At 49.6% G+C, this 14,991-nt stretch overlaps 1 protein-coding gene across 1 annotated transcript; it reads left to right on the top strand.

The window, feature by feature from the left end:
* Positions 1 to 705: 705 nt before the first annotated feature.
* EEF1G (eukaryotic translation elongation factor 1 gamma) lies at positions 706 to 10,575 on the top strand. Its single transcript, XM_057728865.1, has 10 exons — positions 706 to 795; positions 1,900 to 2,058; positions 2,744 to 2,807; positions 2,967 to 3,109; positions 3,563 to 3,706; positions 5,608 to 5,737; positions 6,131 to 6,335; positions 9,715 to 9,887; positions 9,976 to 10,100; positions 10,338 to 10,575. Exons 1-10 carry the CDS (start codon positions 784 to 786, stop codon positions 10,494 to 10,496), a joined length of 1,314 nt encoding a protein of 437 aa, XP_057584848.1. The 5' UTR covers positions 706 to 783; the 3' UTR covers positions 10,497 to 10,575.
* The last annotated feature ends 4,416 nt before the right edge of the window (positions 10,576 to 14,991 follow it).

Here is a 14,991-nt window from a genome sequence, read left to right as displayed (position 1 = left end):
AAGGGTGACAGGGCTTGAAATTTGGGTTCAGCGTTCTTCACCCATTCCCTCACTCAACAGGAGAATTCATCCTGTTCTTAAATTGGGTAAAAGATATTCAGATCTGAGCACGGGTAAAGGGCAACCCAACAATTGAATTGTCCAGTGTGACAGGGCGTCGCTGTGTTCTCCCTCAGCCCCTCCCCTGCTGCAAGCCCGAGGACTAGTGCGTCTTCTCCCAGTAACAGCGTCCCTGTGCTGCAAGGTGGTTTAATAGAAAAATCTCACTTTTACACAGGTTTTCAGACTGGGGCTTGGGTTAGATGTACACCCTTTCCTCTAGAAAGAGCTGGAACGAAAGGAACGTGGCACCCCGCCACCTCCACGCACTGGTTTCCGCTCCTATGAGTGGCACACAACCACGATGTTAAGGGTCTGGCAGGACGTCCATCAAATCACCGCGGGCCCCGCGACCCGGAGGCAAACGCCTCTGGGACCCGGCGCGACTGCGGGCCTCACAGCCTCCCCTCCTTCCGCGCTTCTGCCTCCACATCTGGACTTGGATTGGCCGTCTACCACCAGACAGGCGCGAGCCTTTTCCGCGCTGGCCAGCAGGCCCCACCCCCTTCTTTTTCCATTCAGCCGCCGCGGGACACCGAATTGTCGTGCGTAAGCCTTCTATGTCGTCCTCGCTTTCCGGCTGCTGTTTCTCCATGGTTCTCCCCTTCCCCCCTCCCTTCTCTCCCTGACGGCTTACTTTGCGGCAGCGCGGAAAGCCCCACCCCCTTTCTCTGCGGAATCACCATGGCGGCTGGGGTAAGTTTACCGGCTCTGGCGATTCGGGTCATCCTATCCGACTCCATCCTCTACTCCAGTGTGGCCAGCCGGCGTCAGAGGGGTTCTGGAGCCAAGTGGGGAACTGATCCGGGATCTAGAGACCGTACTGTTGGAGAATAGGGCTTCCAGGCCCCAGAGGGGAACTGAGGCTGGGGCTCTGGGAGGCCAAAGAGGTGGAAGGGTCTGGGGTAGAGGAGTAAAGGGATGCCAGATCCTGGCATTCTGGAGCCTGAGAAAGGAGTTCGGGTTCATCGCCGCCTTGAGACGTGGGATCCGGGCAGGTTGACAACTTTGGCGACCGTTTTGTGGGGCAAGAGGAGGGACGGGGAAGTGGAGGGTCTCTGTGGGCAGGTACGGCTGGCCACGGTTAAGGGTCGTCCGGCGGGGAGGTTTGGGAGCGAGAGGAGCCTCCGGACGGTGGAGTCAGACTAGTTGGACCTATCTGGCCAGGTTAACAGATGGGGAGAAGGCAACCCCAGGGAACTCACTGCGGGACAGGACCGGTAGGATGGTATGCATGACAAGGATTGAAAGGTTTTTAGGGAGACCCAAGTTGAGTTAGGAAGAGAGGATGCCATTTGGTTTTCCTGTGGCTATTCGGAGGGGGATTTGGAAATGTCTTGGTCGGTGTGTGTGTCTTGGAAACAAGCGTGATGCTTTTGAAGGGTGAGCGACTCAGCAGTAGAGTAGGCAGGCGCTCAGTAACCATCAATGAATGAACAAGGGCTCTGGGAAGGGAGGGGTGTGTATTTGTGGACAGATGGAGCGTGAGGGAGCTAGAAGTTTTGCATTTCTTGGAGATATATTTGAGGGGAAGAGACTGCTTCTAGAGACGTCCTTACGGAAGGTCAGATCTGTCAACAAGCTTTATTTAGTAGTTGGTGTGTAGTTATGTCCTCGGTATTTCGAAGGACTCTGATTACACATGACAGCAGATATAGAAGAACTAACTTGGTTCACCAGAGGGAGTAAAAGAGTGAGTTGAAACAGATCGGGATTACTCAGGGAAGTCATTCCCAGATAACATTTAGGACTGGGACCCTTCTAGTCATTAATGTTTTATTCCCCATCTTTTCCCCACAGACCCTGTACACATATCCTGAAAACTGGAGGGCCTTCAAGGCCCTCATTGCCGCTCAGTACAGCGGGGCTCAGGTCCGCGTGCTCTCCGCACCACCCCACTTCCATTTTGGCCAAACCAACCGCACCCCTGAGTTTCTCCGTAAATTTCCTGCTGGCAAGGTGAGTAGGGAAGTGGAGAGTGGCCTTTGGTCCTGAGAAACCAAGAACTTAGATTCCATCACTCTGAAGATGGCCTCCATCTTCAAAAGGGGGCTTTCCATATTTTTTTCCCCCCACATTTCAGAGACTTAAAAAAACTTATTTTGAGATGATTGTGATTTATTTGTAGTTAAAAATAGTACAGAGCTATTCAGTGACTTCCTGTAAAATTCACAGGCCTCTCTGTATTTGTGGGAGAGAGGATGAGTTTTGACTGATTTCAGTACAAATAGATACCTGCTATGAGTGGAATTCTTGCCCAAGAGGCTTACAGAGATAGATAAATAGCTATGCTAAGTGTCGAAGAGATCAAGTGCAGTAGGGGAGAACTGTAATACTCTGGGTAATATAGACAGCAATATAGGATTTGGTTTCTTGCCTTTTGCTTATTTGAGGGATTATATTTATATATATATTTATGTGTCTAATAATATCTAAATTTTGGTGGTTTCTTACATGAGTTCAGATTGTAGGTGATAGCAAGTTACTCATATAGTTTTGGTTTTTGAGTTTCAGATAGTGTCAGGAGTTTGGTTAGCAACTGTTGTCAGCCTTATATTAAAACTTTTATTCAAAGCAATTGAATTTCTGGGCTTGACTAGTGAGAAACTGCTGTGTATTTTACTTTTGACTGTTTTGTCCCCAGGTTCCAGCCTTTGAGGGCGACGATGGATTCTGTGTGTTTGAGAGCAATGCCATTGCCTACTATGGTAATTTGCAGTGGCTGTGGGAATGGGAGCGTGTCTGGAGGTGATGGGATGTAGGAGAGGGTGAGGGGAGCTGGAGTGGACAAGGAGAGGAATTTGCAGGGACCTGGATTGGTTTTGGCATAACCCCAAAGTTCTGACCTTTATGTTCCGCCTCTGCAGTGAGCAACGAGGAGCTGCGGGGAAGTACTCCTGAGGCAGCAGCGCAGGTGGTGCAGTGGGTGAGCTTTGCGGATAGCGACATAGTGCCCCCAGCCAGTACCTGGGTGTTCCCCACTTTGGGCATCATGCATCACAACAAGCAGGTGAGCCTTGGAACTTCGGGAGAAACCAAGGGCAGGGGTGGCATCAGCTCCTGACTAACAGGGAAGAAAGAAAAAAGGTTAAGGAAAGGCAATGCTAAGAATATAGATAATAAATACCTAATCTTCGGGATTTAAGTTTGGAGCGCTGGGCTGTTGATGGTATCTGGATTCTTTGTCAAACAGACCCAGTGGAGGTGGGAGGTCTGAGTGGCCAGATGAGAGGTTTCTGTAAGGTTCCTTCTAAAATTCAAAGATGTATGACTACGATCAGTCAGTGGGAAATGAAGCCAGACTGCACCATGAAGTAATTTAACATTGAGAGCTTCATTTGTGATACATTTGGAATGGATCCAGGACTCAGTGGAACAGCTACCTTAGTTCTGTTATTTGGGGGAGGGGGGCAAGGACAGGGGTTGGTACCCACAGCCACATCTGATCATTTTAAATCAATAGGCCACAGAGAATGCAAAGGAGGAGGTGAGGCGAATTCTGGGGCTGCTGGATGCTCACTTGAAGACGAGGACTTTTCTGGTGGGCGAACGCGTGACGCTGGCTGACATCACAGTTGTCTGCACCCTGTTGTGGCTTTATAAACAGGTGAAGTTTATAAAGAATCTGGGTTGGCAGAGGGTAGATGGGGGTTAGAAACAGTGGCAAGTCTGTTTACCTGTATTCTGCTGATGGGAGGGGGTCTGAGGTAACAGCTAGTCTTTAGAAATTCCAGGGTTGAATACCACTGTTATCAGAAAACTGGGCTTGCCTCTTGATGGGTGTTGAGCCAAAAGATCGAACCAAACCAGAGATCAGGATAAGGGAGAATTTACTACTTTCAGCAAGTGAGGAAACACCAGGGATCTTTCCCAACAGCAGGACTGGGGAGCTTTTAAGCTAGGGGTACATGCATACTCATGACAGGGTTTGGGTGGTTGACAGTCTGAACTCCAGTTGATTGAAGTCATGAGGGTCAGAAAATATCATCGTCCCTTAGGTTCCAGCTGGTCTGGTGGTTGAGCACTTCAGGCTACTCTTTTACCACTGAAACAACTGGGAGTCTTTACTACTGATATACTGTCTTTGCTGTTGTTACTTCTCTTCTGTAATAATAGTTGTTTCTGCGATTTTTCCCCCATGCTGCACAGCGTGTGGGTTCTTAGTTCCGTGACTAGGGATCGAACCTTTCTCCCCTGCATTGGAAGCACAGAGTCCTAACCACTGGACTGCCAGGGAATTCCCAGTTTCTGCATTCTTTTGTTCCCTTAAGATCATTAATTATGAAAACTTTGAACACAAGGAACAAGTATTGCATCCAGGTTCAGATCACAAAATCGCTTAAGCCAAAGATGGCTTCTCTTATGTCAAAAAAGTCACCCCTGTTTCTCTTTTTCCACGGATCCCCTACCCTGTCTTCTTACACCACAACTGCTTTTCCTCCTTCTGAGAAGTTCCATACTTTTCTGTTGCCCTTAATTTCTGCTTGGCAGCTAATATGTTTAGTTTGTTCCCGTGTTCCTCGGGAAGCCTGCTTGTGCTTAGTTGTGAAAACAGGTAAGGGGTGATAGCTTCAGCATCAAGATCTTTGGAGAACTAGGATCCGTTCTTGGCTTGAGTACTTACTGGTTGTAGGTTGGGGGTGTGTGTGTGTGAATTCCTTTTGTCCCCTTTTTTTTTCCCTGTGGAAGTTATAAAACCAGGGTAGTAATCATCACTGTTGAGGTTATTGGGTTAAAGAAGATGGCATGTTGCTGGTTGCTAAACAGCAGCTCTTGAACTGATGCTGGTCCAGAATAGTAATGTGATAATAGCAAAGAAAAAAGTGCCTACTTCGTGGCAGGGCCTGTGTCAAGGCCCAACAGGGACCATCTTAGTGAGTCTCTGCTTGTTGTGTGGGTGAGAGAACTGTAACCCGCCAAGGGCATGTAGCTTGGAAGCTGTGGAGTAGGATTTGAACCCAAAAGTACTGCAGAACCAGCACTACGGAACTAACTGCGGTGTATCCCTGACAGGATTATTTTCCCTCTGATCTTGGTAAACTGAAAAAAATGGTAAATGAATTTTTCACGAAGCTAAGTTTAAGGACTGTGTGTTATTCTGAAATAAACTTTTTTGCTGTTTAACATTATTTACTTTTCGAAGTTTGATATATGTATAGCTCTCACACATCATGTGGTTTATATAGTTTTTATTATTTTGTTGACAGATGAAATTATAGGTACGACATGGCTTTGTAAAAGGAGTGAGGCACAATATAAATATATTCTTACCATGTAGGTTCATAGTGAATGGAGGGTGGGACCAAGCGTCTGTTAAATTGGATTGGACTGCACGAGCGAGATAGGAGGTAGGTGGGCAGTAGCCCTCTGGGGAAAGCTGGTGTCTAGGGAGCTGTTTTCTAGGGGCCAGAGCTTTGGTGTAGAAAGAAACAAGGGTCTCTGTTTCTGGCTGGAAACATCAGGAGCTTTCCCTCCACTGACTTTATGTCCACTCTTGCATCCTTGCAGGTTCTGGAGCCTTCTTTCCGACAGGCCTTCCCTAATACCAATCGCTGGTTCCTCACCTGCATTAACCAGCCCCAGTTTCGGGCTGTCCTGGGGGAGGTGAAACTCTGTGAGAAAATGGCCCAATTTGATGGTAAGCCTGAGGAGGTAGGGGGGCATGCAGGCAGGGTCGGGGAACTGGTTTGCTTAGTCAACCCCTCGATTTCCTGTTTAGCCTTTGGGTTATGTGGACCCACAGAACGTAGGGCATCACTTACAGCAGCTCATATTTTGTGACACTTGTCTTATACACACACACGCTCCCACTTATTTGTGTGAATATATAGAATCATGATGTGTGTGTGTTTGTTGCTGAGGGTTGCATTCTTGCTCAAGGATGTAGAGCGAACTGATGGCAGGCATTGTAGAGTCTAGATCCCTTAGTTGTCCCACCCAGCAGTTTTCCTCCATTACTCTGCTTGTGCCTGGTTTGGGAGGGATGTGGAAAGAGGCCAGACATTGACTTTTTGGCCTCTCTTTGAACCAGCTAAAAAGTTTGCAGAGAGCCAACCTAAAAAGGACACCCCACGGAAAGAGAAAGGTTCTCGAGAAGAGAAGCAGAAGCCCCAGGCTGAGCGGAAAGAGGAGAAGAAGGCGGCTGCCCCCACTCCTGAGGAGGAGCTGGATGAATGTGAGCAGGCACTGGCTGCTGAGCCAAAGGCCAAGGATCCCTTTGCTCACCTGCCCAAGAGGTACGGTTGCTGGAGGGTAGAGGGCATGGGACCCAGGAATGCCTGTGCTCACCTATGTGTGTCCCTCTCATACTGCTCGGGCCTAGAATTTAGATTGTCCTTACAAAATTGAAAGATTTATTTTAGTTGCAAATAAAGCAACTTCCTGACTTTATCGTCAAGAATTCAGTGGCTTTTGAAAGTAGAAAAATGTGTTCTGAATGCATCTGTTATTTGGGAATATCAGAACGCCCTTTCTAGCAAAGAAAGCAGACAGGCCCAGGGCCAGAATTCGGTGCGGAGGTGAATTGATTGGTCTGCATGTGCTTGTTAAGATTTGGGATCGCTCAGAACAAATACATTGAGGGGTGTGGGAAGGAAGAAGATGCAGAGAGCCTAGCATCTGCTCTGCTTTGCTGGCTTTGCTGAGGCAGCAGATACCGTGTCAGTATCCTTTGATTGTCTTTTTGCTGTTCTGATGCATCAGCCTTTATAAAAATTGCTCACTAAGAGAAAGGATGATGACCATGGCTACATAGTGCCTGTCTGGTTGATTGTTTACCAGACTGAGAGAATTAAACCCCTCAAGGAGATGGAAGTAGATGAGGTGGTTGTCTGTATCATCTTTTCAGTCGCCGCAGGGGTTCTTGGAAGAAAGAGTACGGTAAAGGGGAGATTTTTAGTGTGAAAAAAGTGGGACACCCAGTACTTGCCTGGTTCTCTACCATCAAATCTTTCTTAAGTCACTGCTGCAAGTCACCTTATTAGAATTTCAAGCAATGTGAGAAATGTCTTTTCTGTGGTCATGTCACTTAGTTCTCTTTTCTATTTTTCTTGCCCACTCACTCTGCCTTTCCTAAAGCCAGCTATCCTTTCACTAGTTGGTGTGTTGGGGTGCAACCGTGTTTGACCTCCCCATTTTGTAGTGATTTGTATATGGAATGAAGGAGCATGCACTATTGGTGGGCGTAAGAAGTGTGTGTAGTTGTAAGCGACATAGTACTGGGTGGTTGCGGTTAGGGACTTCTGCTTTCCTATTTGGGGAGCAACTTGGGGTGTAGCTGAGAGCTCTTATTCCCAGGCACTTCATACAAGAAGGCTCCTAACACAGCTGCCTTTTAAGGATGTATTTCTTTCTAAACCAAAGTGATTTACGTTGAATCAGGATTTTTGGTATGTGTAAGTAAGCTGTGATAACCAACCCAAGTTATATATGCTGTTGTAACACAGATACTATTAATTGTGAGCTAGAGATATCCACATATATTGGGTCTGTAAACTGGGCAGAAAATAAATCAGGCAGTAAATGTAAAATCTTTACTAAACTTAGCAGTTTTTTTGGTATCATTTTGGGAATGTTTAGTAATACTTATTTTTGCATTACCATAGTGCTCTCCTGGGCTGCCAAGATGATTTTCCCCAGAATCCTTTTTTTTTTTTTTTTTTTTTAAATTAATTAATTTATTTTATTGGCTGTGTTGGGTCTTTTTTGCTGTGAGTGGGCTTTCTTTTAGTTGCGACAAGCACAGGCTCTAGGCACGTGGGCTTCAGTAGTTGCAGCACAAGGGCTCCATAGTTGTGGCTCAAGGGCTCTAAAGCACAGGCTCAGTAGTTGTGGCGCACGGGCTTAGTTGCTCCGCGGCATGTGGGATCTTCCCGGAGCAGGGCTCAAACCCGTGTCCCCTGCATTGGCGGGCAGATTCTTAACCACTGCGCCACCTAGGAAGCCCTTCCCCAGAATTCTTAATGACTCAAAGGTGATATCTTCAAAGACAAGACTCATTTGTCCAGAGTTAATTTTAGTTCTTTTAAGGCCTTTCAGCTAAACTTGTTTGGGGAGCTGTTTAGAGCCTGTGGTCAGTTTTGGGGGAAAAATAGACACATGGTAATGAATGATAAAGTTCAAACAGTTAAGGAGAGAGTGAAGAAAAACTCCCCAGCCCCACTATTTTGTGTGGTTGAGACATTAAAGCTCTTTTGGGAAGGAACCTAGGACCTTGGGTTAAAGGACGGAATCTCTGCTTTGCTGCATTGTAACAGTGAGCAAGTCACAACACTTAACCTTATCTGTAAAGGAAGGGATGGTAACATTCTCTGACTAGGGTTCGTTGACGTTATTTATACTAGTGAATAATTGAACCAATTAAACATTCAGTATAATAGATTTATGGCACATTCATGCAGTAGAAGATTATTTAGCCATTAAAACACTCTCAATAGCCAGACAGTATTAAATGAGCAAATTGTGTAAGGCACAGAAGTACATGCAATCATCTTTGGAAAATTGCCAGCGGGAAATACATTAAAATAGTAGTTATCTTGTTTGCTGGCATCATGAGTGATTTTCTTCAGTCAGCATGTGGTTTGGGGGGGTGTGTTTGTGTTTCTTTTTTAAATTTATTTTATTTTTGGCTGTATTGGGTCTTTGTTGTTGCGCACAGGCTTTCTCTAGTTGTGGCGAGCAGGGGCTGCTCTTCGTTGCAATGGGCGGGCTTCTCACTGCGGTGGCTTCTCTTGCTGTGGAGCACTGGCCCTCAGCGCTTGGACTTCAGTCATTGTGGCTCATGGGCTCTACAGTGCAGGCTCAGTAGTTGTGGTGCACAGGCTTAGTTGCTCCATGGCACGTGGGATCTTCCTGGCCCAGGGCTCGAACCCGTGTCTCCTGCATTGGCAGGTGGATTCTTAACCACTGCGCCACCAGGGAAGCCCAGCATGTTTTTATAATTGGAAGGAAAGAAAAAAAAAAAAAAAACAGAAGCCCTACCATGGGGGGAGACATCTCTTCTATTACTAATGCTGGTGTCCTCTTAGTGTGCCAGATTGCTTCAAAGATAACCTGAACCTGAGGGTTTTTCAGCAACTGAACTTGTTTCTGGGCAGAGTAACTAAAGGACACAAGCGTAGGATTTGGGGTAGAGCCCCCTTGAAAACATTCACCACTTACACTGCTGCCATAGTGTTTGTAACCCAAAGAGGCCTGTGTGATGCAGGGGCAGGGAGTTGGTTGAGTCAGGAACTGAGTGTGACTCATGGAGAAGAGCCCCAGGACAGGCCCGGCCAGGAAAAAAAAGAGTCCTTGCTGTGAGTCTCCACCAGGGGGCAGCAGCTCGCCATGCCTTTCTTGCGGCAGATCTCCCTTGGGCCCTCCTGGGTTCCATCCTACAAGTGCCTAACATACTTAGGCTGTGGGTGGGGAACAAGGGAACGCCCTGCGCCCCTCTCATACCCCCCAGCTCTCCTCCCTTGAAAGGTGATACACATCTGCCAGTCCAGTGACTCTTCCTTTAAAGCAGTGCATTTGAGTGAAAACACCCTTAGCTTCTCTTAGCCTGGCAACTGTTTATTGTCTCAGTAGGACCTTCTCCACATTGACCTCCTTGCTTTTTTTTTCTCCATTCAGTACCTTTGTGTTGGATGAATTTAAGCGCAAGTACTCTAACGAGGACACACTCTCCGTGGCACTGCCGTATTTTTGGGAGCACTTTGATAAGGATGGCTGGTCCCTGTGGTACTCTGAGTACCGCTTCCCTGAAGAGCTCACCCAGACATTCATGAGCTGCAACCTCATCACTGGTGAGCAGAGGGTGGCTCTGGAAAGGGGAAGAGAGGACAAGGTAGGGGGTGATGTGATTTCAAAGGCTGAATGTTCTTTGCCCTTCAGGAATGTTCCAACGATTGGACAAACTGAGGAAGAATGCCTTTGCCAGTGTCATTCTCTTTGGAACCAACAATAGCAGCTCCATTTCTGGAGTCTGGGTCTTCCGAGGCCAGGAGCTTGCCTTTCCGGTGAGGAAGGTGCAGGGGAGGAGTCTCTCTTTAGGGTGGGGTGAGGATTTGGGAAGTGCACTTGTATTCCTGAGCCAGTGGGCATTCCGGAGAGTTCAAGGAATGTGTCCATGAAGGAGCTGGCATGTTCACAGGAGTCCTGGGGTCTGATGACAGGTGTCTGAACTGGAAGTGACAGGTGTGGGACAGCATCTGGTAACCTGACCACATGCTTCTTACCTGGCTTTTTCTCCCCAGCTGAGTCCAGATTGGCAGGTGGACTACGAGTCATACACATGGCGGAAACTGGATCCCAGCAGCGAGGAGACCCAAACGCTGGTTCGAGAATACTTTTCCTGGGATGGGGCCTTCCAGCATGTGGGCAAAGCCTTCAATCAGGGCAAGATCTTCAAGTGAACATCTCTTGCCATCGCCTAGCTGCCTGCACCTGCCCTTCAGGGAGAATGGGGGTCATTAAAGGAAACTGAACATTGAACTCTTTCCTGTCCTGCCTCCTTTGTGGGTAATGGCTTCTTCAAAGGGGAGTAGATATGTTGGAGCAGGGTATTGTCTATAACCTGCAGGACCTCCCTGTGTAGGAGAGAAGTCTTCAGAAGAGCAGAAAGAGAGGCGTCTCCTCAGTTTTGATTTTTTTTTTTTTTTTTTATAATTGCCTTGCCTCTCCTGTGATGACCATCTTCTAGCCAGCTGGGAAAGATTGGATGTAGTTAGGAGGTGGTGACGCGGGCTTTGTAACTACCTAATTCCAGACCTTCCCCCGTGAAGGGGCAGAATACCCGCTGATGGGATGAGAGCACAGCATGCAGAGCGACTTAACACTACTTCCCACAGCTGCCCCGTGAGGTGGGGCAGCAGCAGTATCCAAGGGTCATAGTTTCAACACTTGCAGACAAGCAGCAAGAAGAGGCACAGACTCCTTGGAACATATACTGGCCTGTGGGCCCTAACCTGGCTGCGGATCATCGCTGGGGTATCCCTACTTTCTTACAAGGAAGTGTGGGGTTCAGAGATTTAACTGACTTGCCTGTGATCATACAGCTTAGGTGGTGGAGGCAGGGTTTTGAACTCTGGGTGTCACTGGAGCCTGTACCCTAAACACGCCCTGCTGCTTCCTGTAATGTAGAGCGGTCATAAATGTCATTTAAACAACCCTGCTCAGACCAGTGGTTGCTGTTTTTTCTCCTTTGAGCTTAATTTTTTATTATGCCCTTTTCAGAGATAACTGGCCCCTACTCAGATGGTCTTTTCTGTCTTCTGAAGAGCGTTGAGGATCTCTCTGTAAATTTAACAGCTCAGGTGAAGTTGGAAACCTGGTTTGATTCACATTTTGAGGCATATGCAGAAAGTCATGACTTTGGTCTTCAGGTTATGGTTTCTGAGTGGTTATTTTTTCCCATCCCTTTAGTCCAGGCACAAAGCCAGGGATCAGTCTTGGCTAGGGAGGGGAAGAAGCTGATCTTTCCTGGTACAGGTTGGGGGGCTGCTAGCTTTTGAGGGGGTAGGACTGTAATCTAGCTGGTACCTTGACTGCAGTTGGGGTTCTGCGAACAGATGGGCAGGGAAGAATTGTGATTTGGAATCCAGCTGGGTGAGGATGCGTTGATTCTCGCTCAGTTTGCCCCCTTGGTAGTTCTGTCTTGAGTTGACTGGGAACTTGCTGCCCATCTTGCTCCTGAGCTTTCTGGACTCCTCTAGGATAGGATCTAAAAGTGCTAGGTGCTGACCAGGGTGTGCCCTGAGCTGGTTGCTGGGGCCTCCCTCACAGAACCTGTCAGACTCCCCTCCCAGATTCCATTTCTCTCCACACCCCCTGCTCCTTGGCTTGTGCAATCTTCAGGACCTTCCTAGTATCCTTAATCTTCCCAGGACCTGAAGACAGGCAGGAGAGATCGAGCTGTGCAAGTAGGTTTGAAGGGGCAGGCCTGCGAGGCCCGGGAAAAGGGGGGCGGCTCTGCTGGGTGGGCCGCAGCTTGGGCAGGGGCGGGCCTGGCAGCCCACGTGGACAGGGGTGTTCTGGCCTGGGGGGGCTTGGCCGCCTCCTAGCCTCCCTCTGAGACTGCAGGAAGAGTGACTCATCCACACGTCCTGCCTCCTGTGCCTCTCGCTCTGGCGGTTTGGTGCTGAGAAGTGCGGCCAGGTTGTTGGAGGAGGCCGGGCCTGCGCTTGGGGGAGGGCCAAGACCCACAAGCCGGAGGTGGGGTGGGAGGCCCGAGGGGAGGGGGTTGTGGCCTCAGGCAGGCTTGCTGTTGGGTCTCCTAAGGGCGGGGGTGGGGTGGGGGGAATGGGAGGGCCTCTGCCCTGCCGGGATGGGCAAGGAAGAGATTAACAGCAGGAGTTTCTAGCGGCAGATGTGGGGCGGGGGAAGGGAGAGTACATCTGTAGTTGGTTCGGTCCCCGCCCTGCCCCGGGGAGCCTTGAGTCACTGCACCGCCGCGGGCTGGGGACTTGAGATCCCTCCAGGATCCAGCTGAGCGCCCACCAACTCCGCCCTCCCTCCGCGCATTTCGCTAGAGCCCCGCCCTTTCCCCTCCCCCTCCTCCCAGCGCGGGGCGGGGGTGCTCCCTGCAGGGGGGACATCTCCCGTGGCTGGGTCGTTTTTCAGACATGCCGGAGAGGCTCGCGCTGGAGCTCATATCCCCGCGCGGCTCACGCCTGCAGGGGCTGGGGTCGCGGGGGCGGAAAGGGAGGGGGGTGCTGCGAGTGGGTCCAGGGCTGAGGACAGGACACAATCTTGGAGAAATGATAGGATAGGGGAAGGAGGAGGCGATTTCATCCACTTACTGGGCAAAATCTCAGAGCCTCCAGAAAGGCAGGGAGAGGGGGCCGGGGCTCCGAGGTGCATTAGACTGCAGATAAAATCTTTACAGAGGCTGGAGTGTGAATGGGAGGCCGAGGCTTGCTTTAGCTTGTAGATAAACCAGTAGATACTGGTTATAAGCGGCTATTTATTTTAGCTTTGTTGGCGCTTCTGCTTAAGTCACTTATTAAAAAAGTCAGAAGCCTTTAAAGTTCTTTCAGGAAAGACCTAGATTGTCTTTTCTTCATCTCTTGGTTGGAGCTGGAGCTGGATAGCTGCTGCTCACACTGGGTCAGACCCATCCCACCAGCTGCCCACATGCCCCAAATGTGCCACTTCCCCTTTTGAAGGGTGGGGGAAGGGTCTAGAATGTTGAAGGGAGAGAAATGAAGTGCTTTGAAGACTCCACCCTGTCATTTCTGAAATTAATACCGTGGTTTTCATGGCAACCTTTCATGGCGTGTCCTCAGAACCCGAACTTTCCCTCCCCACATCACATGGATTTTCCTGGGTGACTGTGGCTTCCCCCACTTCCCCTGTCAGTGGTACCTACAGACCACTGTAACTTCCCCAACTTGCTTTGGTCCTCAGTATGTCTGAATGTCATTCTGGGGTACCCACCCGCTTTATTCTTCCCCTAATGCTATGGAGCTAAAATATTGGCGCTCCAGAAAGGTTAGAGAAACTATGCCACCTGCTCTTGTCTGTTTGCTCTAATCAGGCTGGCATGACTCCCAGAGGAGGCTGTCGTTGTACTTTAGTGGAATGACTGGGGTGTCCCAGTGCCTCAGCACCCAAGGGATGGGTGGAGTGGGGGATAATGGCGGTTGCTAGAGAGTAGCCCTTTATTCACTTGAATCTCTTGTACGAGGGAGAATGCCTTGGGCAGCTGGGGCTGGTTCAATGGCAAAGGTAACCTTGGTGACCCTGGATGTGTAGATGTTCCTGGATTTTTTTCATTCTTGTAGCCCTCTCCCCTCTTGTAGCCACCCCCTTTTGTTTTGCTGATTTCCTCAGGATTCCAAAGAGAGCCTGTTGACCTTACTTCTTTACACAATGGGCAGGCCTTGCACTGAGCCAGAGCTGGGTGGTCATTCAGGGTTTGGGGCTATTTCTGATCAGATCTCCCATGGAATGTGCCTCCCCTCTACTTCCAGCTGCCCCCTCCCCTCTGCAGCAGGAACAGCTGTCATGTGAGGGCCTCTCCCGCTGGCTCAGCCCTTTTGCAATCATCTGGCTGGCTCTGCCAGGATGGGGGTGGATAGTGAGGATGGGCAGAGCCAAGGGGTAAACTAGGGGACATGGCAGGGCAGGGGAGCCATTGGAGGGTAGAGAGGGCTGTGGAGTTGAGGGCAGGGGGGTTGCCAAGGCCAGGCAGGAGTGGAAGCTAGGCCAGGGAGGTTAGGGCACTCATTAAAGGACGTGGGGCCCACACTGGGATTAGAAGCTTTCTAGGTGGAAAGGAGAGCTGGTTATAGCGGGACCCTGGCCAGTCATTCTCCAGGGAGATCCACATTTCCCCTGACTCACAGGGGAGCCACGGGGTGCTTTCCTGTCGATCGGCCTCTATGTGGGACCTGAGTCACCGAGTTGCCTAGGGTGTTGGCTGCCCTATGGTGGCCGTGCCCGTTACCCCACCCACTCCTACTGTTAGGACAGGGGTTAGCATACACACCCCTTTTATCCCACTCTCTTTGATAGCAACTCTCCATCTCTTTGACTCAGTCTTACAGAATGTACCTCTGGGAGACCACAGCAAGTCGTCCCTTTCTTTTACCCAAGATGAAACTGGAGCCCGGAGAGGGGAAGTGACTTATCAAGGGTGCATACTTCTCTTTCCACAGTTCTTGCAGCCACTCACTGAGTCACTGTTGCTCCTAAGATGAGCAGGAGGGCACTTCCCTCAAAAGCTGTGGACAAAGTACACTAGGTTTTGGAAGTGAGGAGCGGGTGATATCTAAGGCTGCCAGCTGCCGGAGTAAGGCAGCCCTGACCCGCTGGGTAGGGTGCGTGGAAGTAGAGCAGGTCCTGGGGCAGGGTCAGCCCCAGTGATCCAAGTCCTGGGGCGGGCAGAGGGCACAGGGTGTAGCAGAG

The sequence above is a fragment of the Hippopotamus amphibius genome, chromosome 3, assembly GCF_030028045.1.
Source record: "Hippopotamus amphibius kiboko isolate mHipAmp2 chromosome 3, mHipAmp2.hap2, whole genome shotgun sequence".
Classification (NCBI taxonomy): domain Eukaryota; kingdom Metazoa; phylum Chordata; class Mammalia; order Artiodactyla; family Hippopotamidae; genus Hippopotamus; species Hippopotamus amphibius.
Note: the sequence above shows the minus strand (reverse complement) of the source record. Positions and strands in the feature narration are given on the sequence as shown.

Excerpts from the sequence above, each read along its gene's own strand:
- EEF1G (XM_057728865.1), top strand. Across the intron at positions 2,059-2,743 it reads GTAAATTTCCTGCTGGCAAG|GTTCCAGCCTTTGAGGGCGA; the intron begins GTGAGTAGGGAA and ends TTTTGTCCCCAG. Across the intron at positions 9,888-9,975 it reads GAGCTGCAACCTCATCACTG|GAATGTTCCAACGATTGGAC; the intron begins GTGAGCAGAGGG and ends TTTGCCCTTCAG.